General features: G+C 38.7%; 2 protein-coding genes across 2 annotated transcripts in view; one reads left to right on the top strand and one right to left on the bottom strand.

Moving 5' to 3' along the window:
- Positions 1-16: 16 nt before the first annotated feature.
- LOC106913907 (syncoilin-like) lies at positions 17-2,968 on the bottom strand. Its single transcript, XM_014980345.2, has 5 exons — positions 2,871-2,968; positions 2,189-2,659; positions 641-1,051; positions 442-566; positions 17-365 (listed from the first exon to the last, which is right to left on the bottom strand). The coding sequence occupies exons 2-5, from the start codon at positions 2,651-2,653 to the stop codon at positions 302-304; spliced, it is 1,065 nt and encodes a 354-aa protein (XP_014835831.2). The 5' UTR covers positions 2,654-2,659; positions 2,871-2,968; the 3' UTR covers positions 17-301.
- Positions 2,969-4,280: 1,312 nt separating this feature from the next.
- LOC106913904 (uncharacterized) overlaps positions 4,281-19,608 on the top strand; it is a 30,807-nt gene continuing 15,479 nt past the window's right edge. The window contains exons 1-2 of the mRNA XM_014980342.2: positions 4,281-4,582; positions 13,961-14,276. Coding sequence (XP_014835828.2) covers positions 13,985-14,276 — 292 coding nt within the window. The 5' untranslated portion in view covers positions 4,281-4,582; positions 13,961-13,984. The remainder of the gene's footprint in view (positions 4,583-13,960; positions 14,277-19,608) is intronic.

Here is a 19,608-nt window from a genome sequence, read left to right as displayed (position 1 = left end):
AAATGTAATAAAAACCAGAGTTTGTTTTTTATTAAATTAAATTTTATTAAAGTTAAAAATACAAACTCCATAAACTTGTCCAATTCTGAGAAGCATAATCTGGTAAAATTCTGACTGCTTATTTTGGAGTAAATCTGCAACAGCTTAAGTTCAAAGTTGTGGAAGCAGTTTTTGCTTCTAAAAGCCACTGACGTTGTTTTTTGTAGATCAGTCCACAGGAAGGGTCAAATGCATCCTAAAGTAACATGATCTGCAAGATCATGATGTAAACTTTTAAGCTGTTCTGGGGTTTGATCTGCTTTCAGCCTCTGGAAATCGATAACTGTTCGTCCTCTTCAGGGATGTTATGTGGTTCATCGTTGCCTCTGCGAGACAGAACAGTTTTCAGCCACTTGTCACATGGATTCTCAATTAAAGCAAAACATATGTATGTAAATTTACCTTAAAAATGTGAGCTCTGTTTTCAGGCCCTCTGTGAGCTGCTCCAAATCAGTCCTGAAGGTTTTCTGAATCTCAAACTCCAATTTTAATTCTCTCAGTGTCTCTTGTAGTCCTTCCACTGTTTCCTGTATAAACAATACAATTTCCTTGAGGTTTACTCCATTCTAAACATCAATGTTTCTCTAGAGACAAGTCCTACCTTGTGATGTGCTGTCCTCTCCTTCCTCTCTATCTCCATAAGATTGATCCGTTTCAGCAGACAGGATCTCTGCACCTCCAGCCTCCGTATGTCTTCTCTCAGAGGACCCAGGCTGGCTCTCAGGTCCATCGCCTGCTCCTTGCAGTTTCTCAGTGCTTCCTCCCCGGCCTGCCTTCTCCTCAGCAGGGCTACCATGCGTGGCTCGTACCAGCCCTCCAGTGCCGTTACGCTGCCGCTGAGCCTCCGCTGCAGCCTGATGGAAGCCTGCCGACACTGGCTGACGTCACTCATGGTCCTCGACCGGCGCGGTCTAGAGACCTGATCTCTGAGGGAGTTGAGCTGGTTCTGGTGGTCAGTCTGCAGCTGGTGCAACTCATGGGACAGATCATGAAGACTGGCCTTGAGTTCCTCCTATCAATAAACGGAGCATGAGGAGCAGATACACGGTAAGTTTTTGCACACATAGTGCCTTGTTTCACACTTGACTTCATAAAGACCCCAAATTTATATGTGGCATTTAAAAGCACTGAAACATGTTTTAAATTTTTTTTTTTTTTTTGGAAATAAAATCTCCATATTATGCCTTTTAAAGCTACAAGTCTTCTGGAGAACATCTCTACCAGCTTTGCACATCTAGAGACTTAAATTTGTTAATATTCTTTGCAAAATAGCTTAAGCTCTGTCAGATGAATTCTTAATGCAGTTACTTGCCCTATATATTTTTCAGGTGTACCAGAGTAAAGTGCTTAGAACACACATGTACGCCACACTTTTCAGATTTTCATTCTTATCCTTTCCTTCCACTTCATACTTACTACTTTCTGTTTGTCTGTCAGATAGAATCTCAATAGAATACAGTAAAACTTGTTCTTGTAATGTGACTGGATACTTTTGCAAGGTGCTGAATGTAAACCGGTGAGCACAAATTTGTTACGGCCAAAACGGGATGTACAATATAATAAAATAAAATGGCTAATTCCAGCAACATCTTGCCTGTGAGAATAAGGAGTTTACTTTGCTAAACATTTAACAAAATGACAGAAATTTTCATTTATTTATTGCTTTTAGTTGAAGATTTTACAAAATGTAATGAAGATTATATGTAATCACATTGCTTTATCTCCCAATGATAGACATGACACTGCACAGAACAAGTGTTGTGGCAATTGTTTGTCAAATCAAATGTCCCATAAAAGTTCGATCCATAAGCCAATGTCCAAAATTTTACGCTTGCTTTTTACAATTTATTTTTTCTCTCAGTTGGCAAGCAAATAATAAAGATAAAACTTTTTCCTGCTGCCTCTTCTAACTTAGGAAATAATGAAATAAAAAAAACAACAAAAATAATAATAATAAAATAAACAATTACTAACCTGCAATTAAATTCTACAAATAATCAAAAATTATTTTAAAAAAAGTAAACTGAGAATAAACGTGAACAAATTCAAAGTAATAAAAATAACAAATAAATAGTTCCAACAACAAGAATGATTAAAAGTTGCGACTCAGAGAAACATTTCAGGGAGCGTGAACAGGATGTGCACAGACCTGCGTCAGACCAGACTGAGCCACTTCGTACTCCTGTCCAGCCAGCGTCACCTGACTCTGGATGCAGTCTCTGGCTGCGGTGAACAGTTTCCTCTTCACCTGGTCCACTTCCTCGTGCGTGGCGACATAATCCAGCTGAGCCAGAGTGAGGAGCCTCCTCGCCGCCATCAGCTTTTCTCTGAGGTGTTCCACAACCTGCAGCATAGGTTTGTTCAGAGCGAGAAGCTCCTGGATCAGCTCGTCCCTCTGCCTCTCCAGACCCGACACTTGCCGAATCCAGTACTCAAAAAGTTCCCCCAGAGCTTTCATGCCCATCTGGTCCATCTTTAGTGCGTTGAGCGGTGCAGTTTCACACAGGGCTGCTTCAGAGTCAGTGTGTACATCATGTTTTGAAATATCCTCACTGTGTAATTCCTCAGCGGATGTCGTGTTGCTGTCGTCCTCCACTTGCTGTTTTCTGCTCATGACAAACTAAAGCAGAAAACAACTTTACAGTCATTGACCGAGAAATAATCTACATTAAATCACATCAGTGGTTTTAATAATCTAATTCCTTCTTTAAAAGGCAGTTTAACATAATTAATTATGCTAACTCTAACCGCTGTTATCCCAGCAATGACTCTCTACTCACGATCAAATCGTGGAGATGATTAACAACTCAAATTAAGTATACTTTACTCACTGTTTTGGAAATGCCAGCAGCCCCAGGGTTTCAAAACTTTTGAGTGGAGTTTGTTCTTTAGTGCTAAGTAGTTCTTTGCTCTCCGTATGTCTCCAGGAAAACACAGGATCACTTTGTATTTATTAATAACACAGGAGGCGTGGAGGGGAAACTCTATCTAGGACTCTCATGGAATCACAAACTGTGTCAGTGCTGGGAGCAGACTGTGTCTTGACCAGCTTATGTGGCATCAAAGTCTATATTTATACACATCAGCAGCTTGTTTTTTTTATGTGTGCACTTAGTTTGCCAGTAATATTGTGGTGGAAAGCAACTATTTTCATGAACTTTTAACCATGAATCGTCCAGGAAAGCGTCGCAATATTAGGAGAGCAGTGCAACCAGTTGCTCTGGATGTAATATTTGCATGATTAATGAACATATTTGTTTCAGCAGTTTTGCATACTGTCTATCAAGCCTCCCTCAGAAAAATGGAAATAAGCACCAACCTGGGACACATAAAAGAATTTGATCAAGATATGAGCAGAATAAAAGGAATATTGTAGTCTTAAAACCCCCAATGTCATGGTGCCTTGCAAAACTATTCACACTTATACTTTTACACCATTTTTCATATTTTGGATTTCTCATTTACCTCAAACCAGAAGAGGACTCAGGAAACATTGAAGATGGCGATCTGATCAGACAGGATCAAAACTGATGATTTTGGTCAAGATGCAAAACTCTGTGTGACAGAAAACTAATACTTCACCCTGAACACACAATGAAACATGTTAGCAGAAGTATCATGGTGTGAGGATGTTTTTTTTTTTTTAAGTTAAAAAGCAACTATCCTTTTCTCTCCATGTTACAGTTACTACATACAATGTGTTAAGCTGTCAAATAAAAAAAACAAAACATTGAAGTTTCAGGTTGCAGCATGACCAAATGTGGGAAATGTTAATTTCCAAGGTGATGTGTTAGGAAATTGTAAACCAATTTGAAATATTTTCTGAATAAATAAGTAAAAATTGAACCCATTTGTTAAATGGAACTAGCTTTAATTCCAGATATTTTTAAATTTTAATTTAATTTATTTTAATTTTCAATGGATTTTACAAATCTGAGCCACATTACAGATGAATTAAAAATATTTTAAAGTATAATAATAAAAAAAAAGACGTTTCGTCGTATGGACATGTGAGAAAAAAAATAGTGAAACATAAACATTTTTTTTAATTTTCAAATAAATTGTTTTTCTTTAAAATAACATTTTAGCAGTAAAATATGAGGACCTGTTTCGTGCTTTTTTGGGGTTAGAGCTGTCGCAGTTTTGTACGTTCGCCACCAGATGTCCTCAGTTCGCCGACCGCTGCCGCTCTCCTACCTGAGCCCTGCCTCCCTCCTACAGGTGGGATTACCAACTCGGTGGTATTTTCTTTACTCCCTTCCTATCTGCCTTGGTTCATTGGAGCGTCCGCACACAGACAGACAAACAGCTCATGACAGCAGGGCAAACTTTTCTGTTTTCCTTCGACACAGTGGAGCCGAGTAAATGCTACAGTTCCGTGAAGCGCGCTGAAGTTTTCACGGAAATGGTTCACCTGAAGTTTTCTGTCGGACAGTAAGAATAAAAAAAGTTTGGAGCTGGAGAGAAATGAAGCCCCTGAGAGACGCTTCATATGGAGAGTGAGTGAATAAACCCTAACCGGATCTTTAAAAGTTTTAAAAAGGTAAGATTCTCTTTTCTTTTCACGTTTAGACGCAAAACTCCCTAATATGCTTTTTATTTTTAGTTATTTGAAAACATTTGCGCTATAAACTTTACTTTAAAAATTAAATATACAATTTATGTTTTCTTTTATCCAGTTTTTAACGTTTCTGCTCTAGGATTTATTTTTAAATTAAAGAGAAACCTTCTTGTTAAGGCCAATGTTCTACTTTGTAATCAAATAAAGTGGAGCGCTTTGAAGAATCCAACAGAGGTAATTTAAGACCTCTGACAATAAACCCTATTGTCTCCTTCCTCTCACCCAGCTGGAAATGCTTCCTTACTACATGATTTTCTCGCACTTGGTTTTGATTGTTGCCCATGCATTTTACACTGCTTGTTTGTGGACCTCTTTGGGCAAGGACTTTCATCCTTTTCTGTCTGTTCTACTGCATCTGTGGAACTTTGGACAAATTAAAGATTTGGATTTGAACTTTTCTTTTGCAGATCAGTGAGGGCTGGGGTTCTGTTTCTTTTTTAGTTGCAATTTCACAGTTTCATACTGAAAAGTAGAGGCCAAGATGAAGCCATTATTGTTTAGAAAGGGTGTGTCACCTACTGGTGTTCCTTCTTCACCATGTCTGCCATGCCAAGGCTTGCACCCAAGGAAATTACAGTTGTGGTATGTGAGCAGGAGCAAAGATTCAGCTGTAGATCCAGACAGACATGAAAATCTAGATGATATAACAGGAGAAAACAGAGACGCACACATTTTCCTGATACAAATGTTCTCCAATTCTTCGCAGTCTGACCTGCTCATTCCAATAACTTGAGTCAAGATGTGCTAATGCTAGAATGCTAATGGACAATAACTTGAGTCAAAATGTGCTAATGCTAGAATGCTAACCCATTAGCATTCTAACACTTTACTTTGCTATGAACGCTTTGCAATGTGCTAACTGGACACTTGGCTATGTGTTCATAGCAAAGTAATGAACAGATGATGAAAAGAAACTGCAAAAATCACATGTAAGAAATCTGCTGAAATCTCTTTTGAAACGACCAGGTACAGTAGTTTTAAAAAAAAAAAAAAAACAATAAGGAATGTACTCAACCACACAATTTCTATGCCCATTCACTGCACAAGACTCCACTGTTGAAAAAAGAAAAAACATGGGTAAATCGGTAGATTTTGAGAAGCCTGTGAAATGCCGGTTGAATATCCTCTGGTCTGATTTGGCCAAAGCAATTGGTGAAAAAAAAAAAAAAATCAACGCAAAGAGTCTGAATTCGATCCCTGCCTTGGCTCGTGTGTTTCTTTCAGAAAGCCAGAAAGATGCATCATTTTGTTGTGAAACTACTGTCAGGGTTAGGCTGAGTTGCTCAATGGAGGAAAGGTCATAGCCTCTTGTCCAGACAAGGCAACAGGAAGAACAATCAGTTCTGTAACAGCCACATGACTGAGTGATCTGTGTGTGTCAGTGTGGAAACGTCTGGCTCATGAGTGTGGAGCGGGGTGCTGTTAATCAAAGGGATGAGTAAATGATCAGTAAGCCTTCATCAGCATTTTCAAGTGAGTTCATATTGTGAGGAGGCTAGCACCAGGCGGTCTGCAAATGCAAACAAGCTTGTTCCCACACTTGTCTTTCTTGCCAAAATGCTTTATTTTCTATACTATAATCATTTTTCTTTGACTTCTGGCCATTTTTCTGCCTCTTCGGCTGAGAAAGCTTCAATTTAACCCCGAGTCCCAGCAGACACTCAGCAATGCCAGGTTGTATTTTTAAACCCCTTTGCTGTCCAGCTGTGTTTGCCCTCTTAGTGACTTGGTCAGTGCTGCTCCACGACAGTTTCTTTTCTTTTTTTCTTTTTATTTTCAAGAGTGACCAGGCAGTGCAGGGGGCTATAAGACCTGCAGTCCTAACTTGGATTCCTGGCAACCCTTGGAAGCGAAGCTAATGAGACCCAATACGTCCCTTGTTTGTGTGGTCCTGTCCCGTAGTCTTCGTGTTTCCCTTCTGCTACACATCTATCTTACACAAATGGGTGATTTAAAGGCTTCTGTAGAACTAGATGGCATAATGAGTAGGTAATGCAGTCACTGGATTGGAGAAGAGATGCATCTAAAACATGAAGGACTGTGAGCCCTGAGGATCAGGATTGAGAATTGCTGTGCGATGGAGGAATTCTGAGAGTCTAAAAACCTGATAATATGTTAATTAGTCTGGGTTTCTGCTTGCATGCAGCCTAAAGTCACTGCTCAACAGATATCCTTTCCAACTTTACCTTATCATGAATCCTGTTTGTAAAGGATACCCCCTATCCCTCTGAGCACTGGGGCACACCTTTAGGAAGCCTGCATAATGAGTTGCCAGCATTTCCTAATAGTTAGTCACGCATGACTCAATATGCCTACATTTGTTGAGTAAACAGTTAATAGCCCTGCAACATTTTCTTTTATCACATATTGCATATTGGTAGCAGAAAAAAAACCCCAGAATATCATGTAAAGTTGTTTAAAAATGTTGCAATTTATTAACTGTGCAACTTATATTTATTCTTGTTTGGGCAGAGCAAAAACTTAACAGAAGTAATGACATATAAGCAAAATATAAGCTTTAGGGCTAGGAACAAGCTTTGAGGAGGGTTCCTTTAACTTGTCTGTCTTCTGAGGAAAAGTGTAAAAGCCTGATTTCAGCCACCTGTGAGTTGACTGGCGGTGATGAGCTGTGCTCCCACCTCTGGCGCTTCCTCTAATCGAGGACTTTTAAACCCTATAAAGAGTTAGACTAGAAATATGAGCTGTTTTTTTTAAACCCTGCCACACTTTAATACCAGTAACACAATTACCAGATTAGATGATAAATAGTTAGTCCAATGTATAAATCATTAGAAAAAGTTGCGGAACATTGTCCTCTTTGAATGCCGAGTTTCTCTCAGTGGAAACGCACAACTGCATATTATATTATCTCTAAATGACTTCCATGTGCCAGCTATTATCTGTTTTCTTCCATGTGGCCAATTGTGGCAGGGGGGCTGTAGGAGGGACGTGTGACAGGGAGAGGTTGAAGACTTGTACATCTGTGTGTGTGTGTGTGTGTGTGTGGTGGAGAGGGAGAAAGCAGATTTAGAGAGAAGAGTTCTTCAGTCGGTAATTATCAATCTCTCAGGAATGCTGCTGCCGCTCTTACCAGACAAGCCGCTGCATGGCTGCGACAGCTTCACAAGCTCCACCAGCTCGCGTTAGCCCTCCATCACAGGTTCTCCTCCTCCGACATGCACACACAGGAGGGCGTACAATCTGAGAAAACCCTCCAGACTGTTTCTGAGGTTTCTTGTTGTTGTTTGCTTTTTGTTGTTCTTGTTACCGACATGGCTGTTTTCTGTAATCTTATCCTCTCTTCAGCAAACAAAGAGACCGCAATATGTCAGAATGAGATTATCTTTCAGCTCTTTTGCGAAAGCATGTCATGGAAGAAAAGCAAATGACTGGAAACTTTTGACCCAAAGTTTGGCTCTTTTTCTTTCTTTTGAGCATTTCCAGTTTCTTTCCTCTTGCAGCAACAATCACTGTGCTGGTCCTGTATGTCAAGCTCTCACAGTTCAGATGAGGTTACTTAAGTTTGTTCTTGAGCACCAATGCTCGTCTTTGTTTGATAAAGCCCAGAGAAGACGGCCAACGCCCTGACTGATGCCTGCAGGTGCTTCACTGTAACACCAGTTTTGCTCAACACTTGCTATTTAGCAACAGTCGTAAAAGCTGAAAACTGTTATTTTCCACTCCGGGTGTTGATTTAATAAAAAAAATAAAAACAACAACTGGAGTTTATCCAAACCATCCTATCGACTTCCTATAAGAAGAAATATTAATCTTCTGATCTGTCATTCTGGAAGCCGTGCCATGTGAAACCAGCAGCTGAGGTGTAGATGTGAATGGCTCCATGTATAAACTGAGCCAGTCCTAATCCAAACAAAGGTGGCCGTCTGTATCACCGCCACGCCCTCTTGCCTTAGCCCCATGAGGTAGCACAGTCTGCTAGTCAGGCGGCTTCCCTGTGTGACTCACTGCGATTGCATTTACATTTCCTGGAGCCCCCTCTTTTGTCCCCCAGGCCACTCACTACCTGTGAGATTCTTATTTCTCCTGTTTGGCTCCAGAGCCAAAGAGATTACTGAGCAGCGAGTGAGCTAACCTGAACTTTTGAGGGGCCCCAACAGGAGTGCTGAGTGGAGTGTAGCGTTGGCTTTATGAAGTTCAACAAATGCGGGGAAATATCACAGGTTATACAAATTTAAACATCAGACAAAGATGAGGTGGGCAAATCCAGCACGCAGTTTTTATATTTTACTTATTGAGAGGAAATCTTTCCAAATCAAAGTGGCTCTACCTGGAAATAATCATCAGCCTCTTTGTTAATCAGATATGGCTTTATTGTGTGCATTAGTTTATGCACACAAACAAGATATCTTTTTCTTGCCATTTTTGTTAAAACATTTATGAAATATTTCTTGGAAAAAGTAAAGATGTGCATATACATCCGCTCGTTCATTTTCTTACACCCTTGTCTTTAGTGGGGTCAGGAGGGGTTCTGGTGCCTGTCTCCATAGAGACATTTGGGGCGAGAGGCAGGTACAACCTGGACAGGTTGTCAGTCCATCGCAGTGTGGATATACATTATTTCAGAAAAAAAGAGGGAAGATGATTTGAATTAGTATCGATCTGCACACTTTAACTGTTGGGTATTTGTCAGCGTGACAGCCTGGGGAAGGAAATTGTTTCATCACTGGCCATGTAAATATCACTCTGTAGTGCCAACCTGATAGGTAAAAGTCTTAAATGCTTTGTGTCCAGGATGTGAGGGGTCTGCAGAAATTTTAACCATCCTTCTCCTGATCCTAGACCTGTGCAAGTGCTGGATTGAGGAAAATCCATTCTGGTGATCCTCTCTGCAGGCCTGATTATTCTTTGCAGTGTTGACCAGTTATCATGAAATAACCGTGATTAACAAAATTAGTTAGCTGAAGTTTAGTTATTGGCTAAAGTTTACTTTTTTTGTCCCCTAAAAGATCTCAAAATGCAACACATCATAGTCGATCTTAAGAAATTCAATAACGGATGAGAAACTCTGAATACATTTCGTAAAATAAACATCGTATTCATGGTCAAACATGATGGTCTGGACATGATTTAATGCTATGGAATGAACTGTCATCGTAGATGGAACCATGAAATCTGCTCTCTACCAGAAAGTCAATGAAGGAGACTATTCCTCGATCCGTTCATAACTTTAGGCTTAAGTGCACTTGGGTCAAGCATCAGGACCCAAGTGCACATAAGCCTACCAGCAAGCCTACCTCTGAATACCTTCAAAAATCACAATGAATATTTGTATTGGCCTAGTAAAAATCTAGATATAAGTCTGACAAACACCCAAAGTCTCACTGACGGTTACTTGAAAAGCTAAAGTTCAGTAGTTGCATCTATGGGTGGAGCAACGGGGAGTAATACTTTCTCACATAGTAGCAACTTTGGCTTGGACAGCCTCTTCTCTTAATAAATTATGAGAACTGTTTTGAATTTAAATTTGTCTGATGACCTGAAACGGGTAACGTGACAGAAAACAGGCATAAACCTTTTAACAGCCCTTCAAGTTACAGAAATGTTATCTGACAGCCTGAACATTCACGGTGAAGACTGCTGACTTGACAGTAGTTTAGCAAACATCATGCTCAAGCAGAGGAAGCCCCAAAAGGTCATTGTTCAAGAGGCTGGTTGTACAGAATGCTGTTTCTATGTGCACTAAGGGAAAGTTGAGTGGAAGAAAACATGTGGAACAGTTGCACAAGCAAATGGGAATACACACAGGTTTAAGAGGGTTGTAAAGCCAAGCCCATTCGAGAGTTTGGAAGAGATTAAAGCTCCCCATTCTGCCGGTTTAGAGAACCTGTACAGTGCTGTTGTTTTAGACATCTGATTCCCCAACTTCTCTCTCATTCCTTCCACAATCCTTTGTCAGTGGTGGATAAGGCCTCTGTGAGATGTAATCCTGAATTAACTCATGTATGAGTACAGCAGAGCCTCGCTTCAGGCAAAGCAGGTGTCGCTGCTTTACATCTCTTCAACTTTACTTGACGTCTCTGCCAAGGGGAGAGGAGACGCAGACTTGTTCTGGAATTTGCGTCCTCAAGCTGCAGAGCATATAGCTGTCAGACGTGCTCGATCGATACATGGATACGTTGAGTCTCAAAAACTGTTTTCCTGCTGCCGTCTGCTTTGTGTGCTGTCATAATCAATGTTGCAGGTATTATTGACACAGAGACTTGAGGTTTGTGTGGTTAGAGTGGGATCGTCTGTCCAAGAGTAAGGTCAAAATAAACAGCAGGTTGGGTCATATCTATGCCTCTGCAGAACTGAGGCCAGCCTACGAAACCCGCAAAAAATTTAGCTGTAGCGTATGTTTGTTTTAAAGATTATGCGTTTCTGTTTTGTAGTTTGTCTGTAAACCTTTGTAAAACTGAGAACGTCGGGTTAAGTTCTGTCTGGTGTCATCATGTAGCTCTATAATTAGAATGTAGGTGCCGTGGTTTTGAGAAAGCAATCCATTCTGAGCTTATTTCTAATATGAAAACAATGACTTTGAAAGTCTGAAACCTCGTTATTGAATTGAATTATAAAAAATAAAAATAAAAAACCACACACACAAAAAAAGAGATATTTTTAGAAGTCTAAACTCGGTGCCTCACCCTGGTAGACTTGTTTGAAAATCTTGGATTCTTCAGGTATTTTTGTGTCACCACAACATTGGTAGCATGACTCAACTCTTCAAGACCAGACTGTACGGATAGGGGTCCTCTGGGTGGTCTCTGCCACAACCCAGAGTTCTCTTTGATCTCATTCCTGTGTTAGTAACACAAGACGTTGTTGGACTTTCAGCCGCCTGTGGGATATAAGAGAATAAACTGGACCGTCTTTTCCTGAGAAAGCTGTCTGATTATTGGCCAGTGTTGCACATACTGATGCCTGGATGTTAGTCATGTCTAAATGACTGTAATTTGGAGCAGGAGAAACACGCAGTGAAAAAGAGGCAAGTTACTTTTCCTCAGAGGAGATGGAGTCATTTTGCTGTTAGTGGGGTTACTCATTGGAATGCAAATGCTTCTTGCTTATTAAATCATTTCAGATTTGATCAGGAGTGCATCCATAGGAAGGTTTTGGAGCGACCCCTGACCCACATATCAAGGATGGCACAAATTTGATTCACCAGCTCAGATAGCTAGTTTAAAAAATGCCGGTTAAAATTTGTATTTTATGCAGAGCTTTTCAAGTAGATGTAAACAAATTAAAACCTTAAAATGGAAAATGGAAAATTAACAACATTAAGTATTCATCTTATTAAGCAAGAGTTTGTGTACGAGTAGGTAACGATCTTGTTGCTGAGAATATACACACGATATCCAGATGAAGATATTAATGGCAAAATTTATGTAAAAAGTCATTTTATGTGTAAGATCTAAAATTATTTTATTGTTTTGTTGTTCTCTTCAGGTCAACTCACTTTGATTTATTTATTGATTTGATCTGAAGGCTGAGCTTGCCTTAGAAAGAAGTAGATTTTTTGCATATTGCCATTTGCTTTTGATCATTATGCATCAGAATTACCAGATGGCGACTTATTTTAGTTCACCAGATTTTAATTTAAAATGTCTTGGTCTATCAGTGAGAACATGTGACTGCTCTCTAGTTTAAGGCCTTTGGAAGAGAAATGGGCCCACAGCATCACAGCCCCTCTGCTTTACCTAACGGGCAACATGAAATGCCTTTTCACATATTTATCTTTTTGGCCAGACCCAAATAGTAGTTTGTGCCAAAAAATACCCATTCAAATTTTATTTTACCAAAGCAAAAGGTCTTAGACAAAGAAAACCTCTACATGTTTACGTTTCTGTTGGTAGGACCATCACGCTTCCCATGCAGCTCAGCAGGCATAAAGAAGATTTCTTAATTGTTGTAGACTTTTTGCTGAAGATTGTGAAGATGTTTTTATTAATTTTTATCTTCATAGTGACTGTATTTAAACAAACATTGATGTTTGTCTAGCCTTGTTTGTCATAGTTACAGTTTTTAAAGCTTTTAAAAATTCTTGACTATTGATGTGGGAAAATTTAATCAAAAATCTTTTTTTTCCTCATATTCATTGCTTGACTTATGTAGATCACCACTTCTTTAACCACTTGTTTTAACGTCTTTCCCATCCTGGCAGTGGCTAACCTGTTTACGTTTTTCAAATTAAGCTGCTGCAATATGAGATGAATTTAAGACATTTTACTTCTGGTCAGAGGATTGAGGGAGCTCACCCACAAGACGTAGCTGGATACAAATAAACTCATACAATATGCCTTCATCAAACTTATCTCAGCTCTGGATCTATGCTGAACTGATCCAGAGAACAGGATCCAGGTTTCTGTGGTTTGGTGTCATGTCTCGTCATGTGGCGACAAAGTGATTCTACAGACTGCAATATGTTTGGTTACATTTCACAAACATCAGTTAGAAAGTTTGTTTTTTCCTGTATAAGCTCTTATAATTAATAACTGTGACACAACCTTTCACCACCTGTTGCTTTGCAAATGCCCATTTCTACCATCTTTAGACCTGGCTCCTTCATTTAGCCTGTAATTTTGATGACAAGTGTCAAACAAAGTGCACAGCTTGGAGAAGCCAAGTGTAAGATCCCCCAAAGCAATGCTAGGAAATCCATCTGAGAGCACATAAAAAGGTAAGGGGTGGGTGGAGGAAGGAAGCAATGGGAGCTGGATGAGATCACCGAACTTGTAGTGAAAAAACACACGACGACAGTTCAGTGAAGCAAGAAAGAGAAAATCCACTGAAATCTTAATACAGACCTCAATAGGAATGCTTATCTGCAAACTGTTCGATGATGTTTGTCTTTCTTTTTTTTTTTATAAAGCTCTTCCCAGTCTGTGTGCAAAAGTGCAATGAGCTTACGGGTGCGGCTTTGTGAATCATGACTACGTGTTATGGAATGAAGGGAGCGGTGCCAGTTCGTTGTTTGCAGGACGGTGGAGTTTGGTTCAGAGGAAAGAGTGGGGGTCTGTTCAGGCTGCAGTACTGCCCACAGAGACATGCACTGCCTCAGACATGCATCTCAATTATCTATTGGATTAAGATTATCTTCAAACTGATACACTGCACCTGAATGGATTGATGAATGATAACAAGCTTTTGAGTAACTTGATCTTAATCATGACAGATTTGTATAAAAAAATTTACTTAAAAAATGAGGTTGAGATTAAAAATAAATTAGAACTTTTTGTTTATATATATATATATATATATATATATATATATTTAACAATTCCATGTTTATCTTTCCTTCAGGACGCAGCTCCATCGTGAGGCGGCATGTCAAATCGTGATTCGCTGGGGGTCGGGGAGCTGCTTCCCCAAGATGTGATCCAAGTATTTGCCCAGGAAAAACACAGCAGAAGAAGCCGAAAGAAGCGCACTCGCTCCTTCGGTCGAGCTTTCAGCTGGTTCAAGAGAAAGAAGAGGAAGAACAACTTCAGTAATGGGCAGAGCCACGGTATGGGCCCCCCTCTGGACCTGGACCTTGATAAACACCGTTCCGGTCATCACAGTGGACACAAGGGAGGAAAGTCAGGGAAGCAGACCCATCAACATGGAAACAGTCATGGTGAGACCCCACAGGATGCAGCATTTGCCTCTCCATTATGAAGTAGTGCACATTTGCTCTTTATGTTTGCAATTATCTTGCAGAAAAAAATTAATATCATGCGACATTCATGATATTCTATTTTAGGTTTATATTTTAGGTTTCTAAATAAAACCTTAAAATGCATGTGACATTTTAGGTTTTATTTAGACATACCTCCATCCATAACTTAAAGGTTTTACTGTTTTGTACTGAGAAACAGCATTGAAACTTTAGTTTTCCTACTAACATATTTTTATGAGCGTCAAATCATCACTTTTATCCAAAAAGTAGACAAAAGGTATCTTATTGTTTTTTTTGTTTGTTTGTTTTTTATCATCAGAGGGTTAGAATTTTAGAGTTTCTGCTGAAATTGGTCACGAAGTCCCTGATTGTGCACTTTAAAATATAACTGAAAAGTTTTTTCTTTTTTATCTTCATTTGCTTGTATATTATATGTATATTAATAAAGCACAGCCAAATTAAATATATCAAAGCTAAATTCCCTCTTTTTTTTGGTTTTTAAAAGCATCAAGAAACACCGCTTTGTTAAAGTCTAGACACATAGCTACACTGTGATTAAAAAAAAAAAGGGGATAATTTTGGAATCGCTTCATTTACTGTTGGATTAAACTGTACTACCCCATTACCAACCCTGCTTTGAATTTTAATTATATGATCAACAGTTGTTTCATTTAGTTATCCCACTAAAACAGAGTTTACATAAATTAAGCTTGTGAGAACTGCTGTCGTGAAACTGCGTCTGGTTGGGTTAAAATTGGAATCTACAGACAAGACGGCAAAGAAAACCAGATCCAGCAAAGCTTTTTCTGTGAATCTCTAATTAAGGTATCCGAGTAAACATTTTTTAAATTAACTAATAAACCCCACTTACTATTAAAAAAATCAGGTAGAGGGTATGGATGGACAAATGATCTACTATTGAAGTTAGTTAGAGCTTGCTGTAGAGGTTAAACTGAACTTGTAGGTTCACAGATGGAGGGTTTCAGATCACAACAACACTGCTGTCACTCTGCCCTTTCTGCCATTCTGCCCTCTTGTGTGTAATCACACACCACAGCGGCATTTAGCCACTCCAGTTTTCCATGGGAGAATTGCTAAAGGAGAACCCTGCAGGAGTCGCACTGCAGTTGGATAAGATAAAAACTGATGCTTGAGTTTTTGCAGAGCATGCTGCTGTTGTCCTTCTGAGGATGGGCTGTGCTTTAGAGAAGGAATGTTGCCATTCATCATTTACAGGTTGCTCTAGTCATAGTTGATCTAAAATACTTAAATGTATAGAAGAGGCTGTTTGACTCAATGCCTCCAAAATGCTCAGTTCTTTTATCTGCAGATTATCTCCTAATCATCTCACGTTCACCAACGTGCTTGACAGAAAGTAACATGGGTCTTTTTAAAGTGTTGTATTTGAACATTAAAATCAAACATCTTGTCTTATTTATTGAAGAAACATTTATGGTGCTTTCACGCGAGTTTTTAAGAGGATTTCTTCACTTCTAAAGAAAGAATGTCTGCTTGTTAATTCTTCTGAGCATTTTCTCAGGTCCACAACTACATTTCTTAATATTTTTTTGTTGTACAATCACTGACACTAAACTTTTTGAAAATGACCTTACAACATTTGTGATGAGAAGGAATTTCTTCTAAAATGTTATTGCTAATTATACTTACTGATCATCAGCAAAGCTGCTTCTCACACTTTTGTGCATTTTATCTTGGCTTCTATTACAGAAATTAGTCTATAAGACATGAAAGAAAAGAAATGTGCATGATAGACATAGATTACAAAATTGTCGTAATATTTCCATTAACTTATTTGTCCCAAAACGTAGGAGTTAATTTTTTTTAACGTACACCACAGGGTTGATAGGTTTCGACTTAAAATTAGACTTCATGCATTCAATAAATTGGAAAGAACAAAAAAAACTCCTATATCCTTCCCATCACTGATCAGAATTGATCCAGAAAAAATAAACAGATTCCAATCTCTTGCATCTATCCAAATAAGTCCGATTTGACTGGGATTGTAGATGAGAAGAGAAAAAGAGGAAACCCGTTTAAATATTGTCTTTGCTGTCTCCCAGAGAGATTTGTGTTTGTTCATTGGGAGGATGTTTGGATGCCGACTTCCACTCCCTCCTTTGGCCTGACAAATCATCTTGTTTGATGTGCAAATGTCTCTGTTCTTCAATTACTCACCTGAATTTAGTGTTACTTAAAAGCCGAGGACAAGATGTACATCTCGTCGATGTTTTGTGTACTTTACTGCCATGTTGGTGCCAAATTAACTAAGGAGTGCTTCATTCTTTACCCTCTAGATACAACATACGGCAAGAATTGGGTGTCTCTAAATAATAGTGAGTAGAAGCCCGCTTTGAGAGAGCCTGTTTTAAAGAGAAGTGTTCATAAATTACCAAGAAAGTTGCAGCAACATTTGGCTTTTCCCGGAGCTGCTCTTTGCAGATCGTGTTGGAGCTTGTAGAGCCATACTCGTATATCAGCAGGTTTTTCTTTGCCAGCACAGTTTCTCTTTGTGAGACCAATTTTCTTTGAGTCCATTGCAATGTGAACTGTCAGTTCTAGCTACAGTTCTAGTAGCAGATTAATTGCACCTTAATGCAGAAGACATGAAACACTAACACTTCATGTTCAAACAAAAGAAAACAACAACCTAGCTTTCCCTTGTTATTGAGTGTGCTTAGAAAAAAACAACAAAACTAAAGGCCGTGTTTAGTTTCTCAGGACTGTTTACTTGTCTTTGCCTGGCAGCACTTATGATCCTGGCTCACTGCTTTACAGACGGAGGAGCCTCCGCTCGTTTATTTTGCTGCATGTTCTCATAGTAGAAGCCCAGATCGTAAGGGGGGAGGGTGTTGGGGATTTCCGTGCGATCCAAAACTCATTCAGTCTCATATCGCCAAGTGAAACCAGGAAAATGTAGACAGTCGTTTTTTTTTTTTTCTATTTTGATTTGTTTAGTCGTCTCTTTTGATAATGCAATACATTGACGTCAAAGTTGTCTCAGACATACATTTGTGGAGTCGGTTGCAGAACTTTTGCACAGTTCTTTTTTTTGTTTATTTGGAAAAAAACAATCAGTTTGAGAAAGCAAACTTTGAGAAGAGATAAGGTCCTTTTGTCCTCTTTGCCAAGGTCATTTTAGAGGCTTCCGAGTTCACAATCTTTTAAGCTCATGCACTCATTTGGATCTTATTTTCTAAAACAAAAAAGGTGAACAAACATTTACGCATATGTATAACGGCACCTACGGACATGCTTTCTAAATTATGTACCATTTCCACCTTGAAGCACCAGGCCTCCGGGAACCAAGCTGCTTATTACTACAGAGTTTGAAGTTTGAATGTCTGATTTATGCGTAACGTAGTCTGTGATTGAGCCCTTAGCAATGATCACTGAAGTGACGCTGGCAACAAGCACAGCACAGCAGATGCTGTTGATGGGGAAAGGAACTCCTAAAATACAAAGTAGCAAGTTTATTACAGAAGCGAGTTATGCTTTAGTGCAACATTTGCCCAGAAAAGTGAGTCCCTCCAGCTAAGGCCTCCCAATCACTAAAAGCCTGGTATGGCAGGCAAAATGCCAGTTAATTAAAAGCCATGCCAGGATTGTTAGGAAGGGGGAGGCACCCGGGGTTCTGGGTTTGCTTACCTGTCAACTGAAACTATTTTATATGAAGCCGTAACAAATGTACTTAAGAGGTATGTGCACATATGGGGAAACTAGGATGTAACTAAGGGATTATTTGCAGCTTCGACTTTGTGATGAAATGTGTTATGACATTTATGACTCTGAGACACATCGGCCAAATTACTTAAAAAAAAAAAAAAAATATATATATATATATATATATATATATATATATATATATATATATATATATTTACAGACGGAGGAGCCTCCGCTCGTTTATTTTGCTGCATGTTCTCATAGTAGAAGCCCAGATATATATATATATATATATATATATATATATATATATATATATAATTTTTTTTTTTTTTTTTTTTTTTTTTCACCTCCATTTTTTGAAGCAGTTTCTCATTCTCCAGTTTCCTCTCGATGTTCTTTTAATTCCCATTTACTTCATGTTTTGTGAGCAGTTTTGCACTGTAGACCCAATTCAAGTAGCTTAGTGTAATTTGCCCTTAAGTGTCAGTGTCCTTAGTATATATGTTAAAAGTCTTAAAGTAAACTTGGTTTTGCCACATTAGCTTTATCTCAGACTAATTTAAGTACACATATTCAATAATTCCTATAAAATATCTGTAACCGACTGTAAATCAGTTTTTAAACTTATTTATTTTTTATTTGGTAATTAATGAATTCCTGTTTCCTTGGGTAAATATGACATTCTTGCACATTTTTACTTAGCCATTCAAGTTCACATGATGCTTATTGATATTTATAACTCAAAGTGGTCAATAAAAATATTAACATTGTTATACAGAAATGAGATCCAACCAGCAGAAGGTCCCAGACCAAATATCCTTAATGTTATCATCTGTTCAGGGAAGTTCTTCTTATTTAGACGACATGTGTGAGAATGATATGTAAACATATGTATGAGTCAACCAGAATGTCTCCACCAGTAGATGCATATTAGTTAAGCTGGAAAAGAAGATTCTGCTTCACAGAAATTGTGACCGAATCCAAGTTGAGGCTTATTATGCCCAGAACAGTAAAACAAGTAATAAGTCTGCAGTATTAGCAATGCTCTTCTTTAAGTATTGGTATAAGCTGTAGAAATAACTGTCTGTCCCTAAAATTTGGGACTTTATTGTCCCTAAAATTTGGAACTTTATTGTCCCAAATTTCCTTTGGGACAATAAAGTTCATCTTATCATCTTATCTTATCTTAACTTCAACATGCACACCGAGCAAAGTGATGTCAGCAGATCAGATATTTTAATTTTTTATTTTCTCTTGGACATGATCGAGCAGGTTAACCTGGATTCCTTGTTTGCCGTTTCATCCAAACCTTTTGTAGGCTTATCTTACCCTTTGCTCCTATGGTGGAGCTTTTCTGTAAACATGACAACTGGAGCTTATCCAATCAGAGAAACTGAACAGAAGCAGGCCTTGCGATAAACCCTGACCTTCTAAAGCCTTTAGTTTTTGTTAAACCTTCAATTCTGCTTTGTCTCATCTGATGTTGTTGCATATCTCGAAGCAGTCAAAATTGATTGTCTTTACAGTTTCTTTTTCATTTTAGTTACTCACTGAATGTTTGTTTGCTGCTTATATCATGCTGTCATTTGACTCAACTTGAAAC

This window comes from Poecilia mexicana, unplaced genomic scaffold, assembly GCF_051168715.1.
Source record: "Poecilia mexicana isolate PSO_F unplaced genomic scaffold, ASM5116871v1 scaffold_22, whole genome shotgun sequence".
Classification (NCBI taxonomy): Eukaryota; Metazoa; Chordata; class Actinopteri; order Cyprinodontiformes; family Poeciliidae; genus Poecilia; species Poecilia mexicana.
The sequence above is the reverse complement of the archived record's forward strand: the minus strand, read 5'-3'. Positions and strand labels throughout refer to the sequence as shown.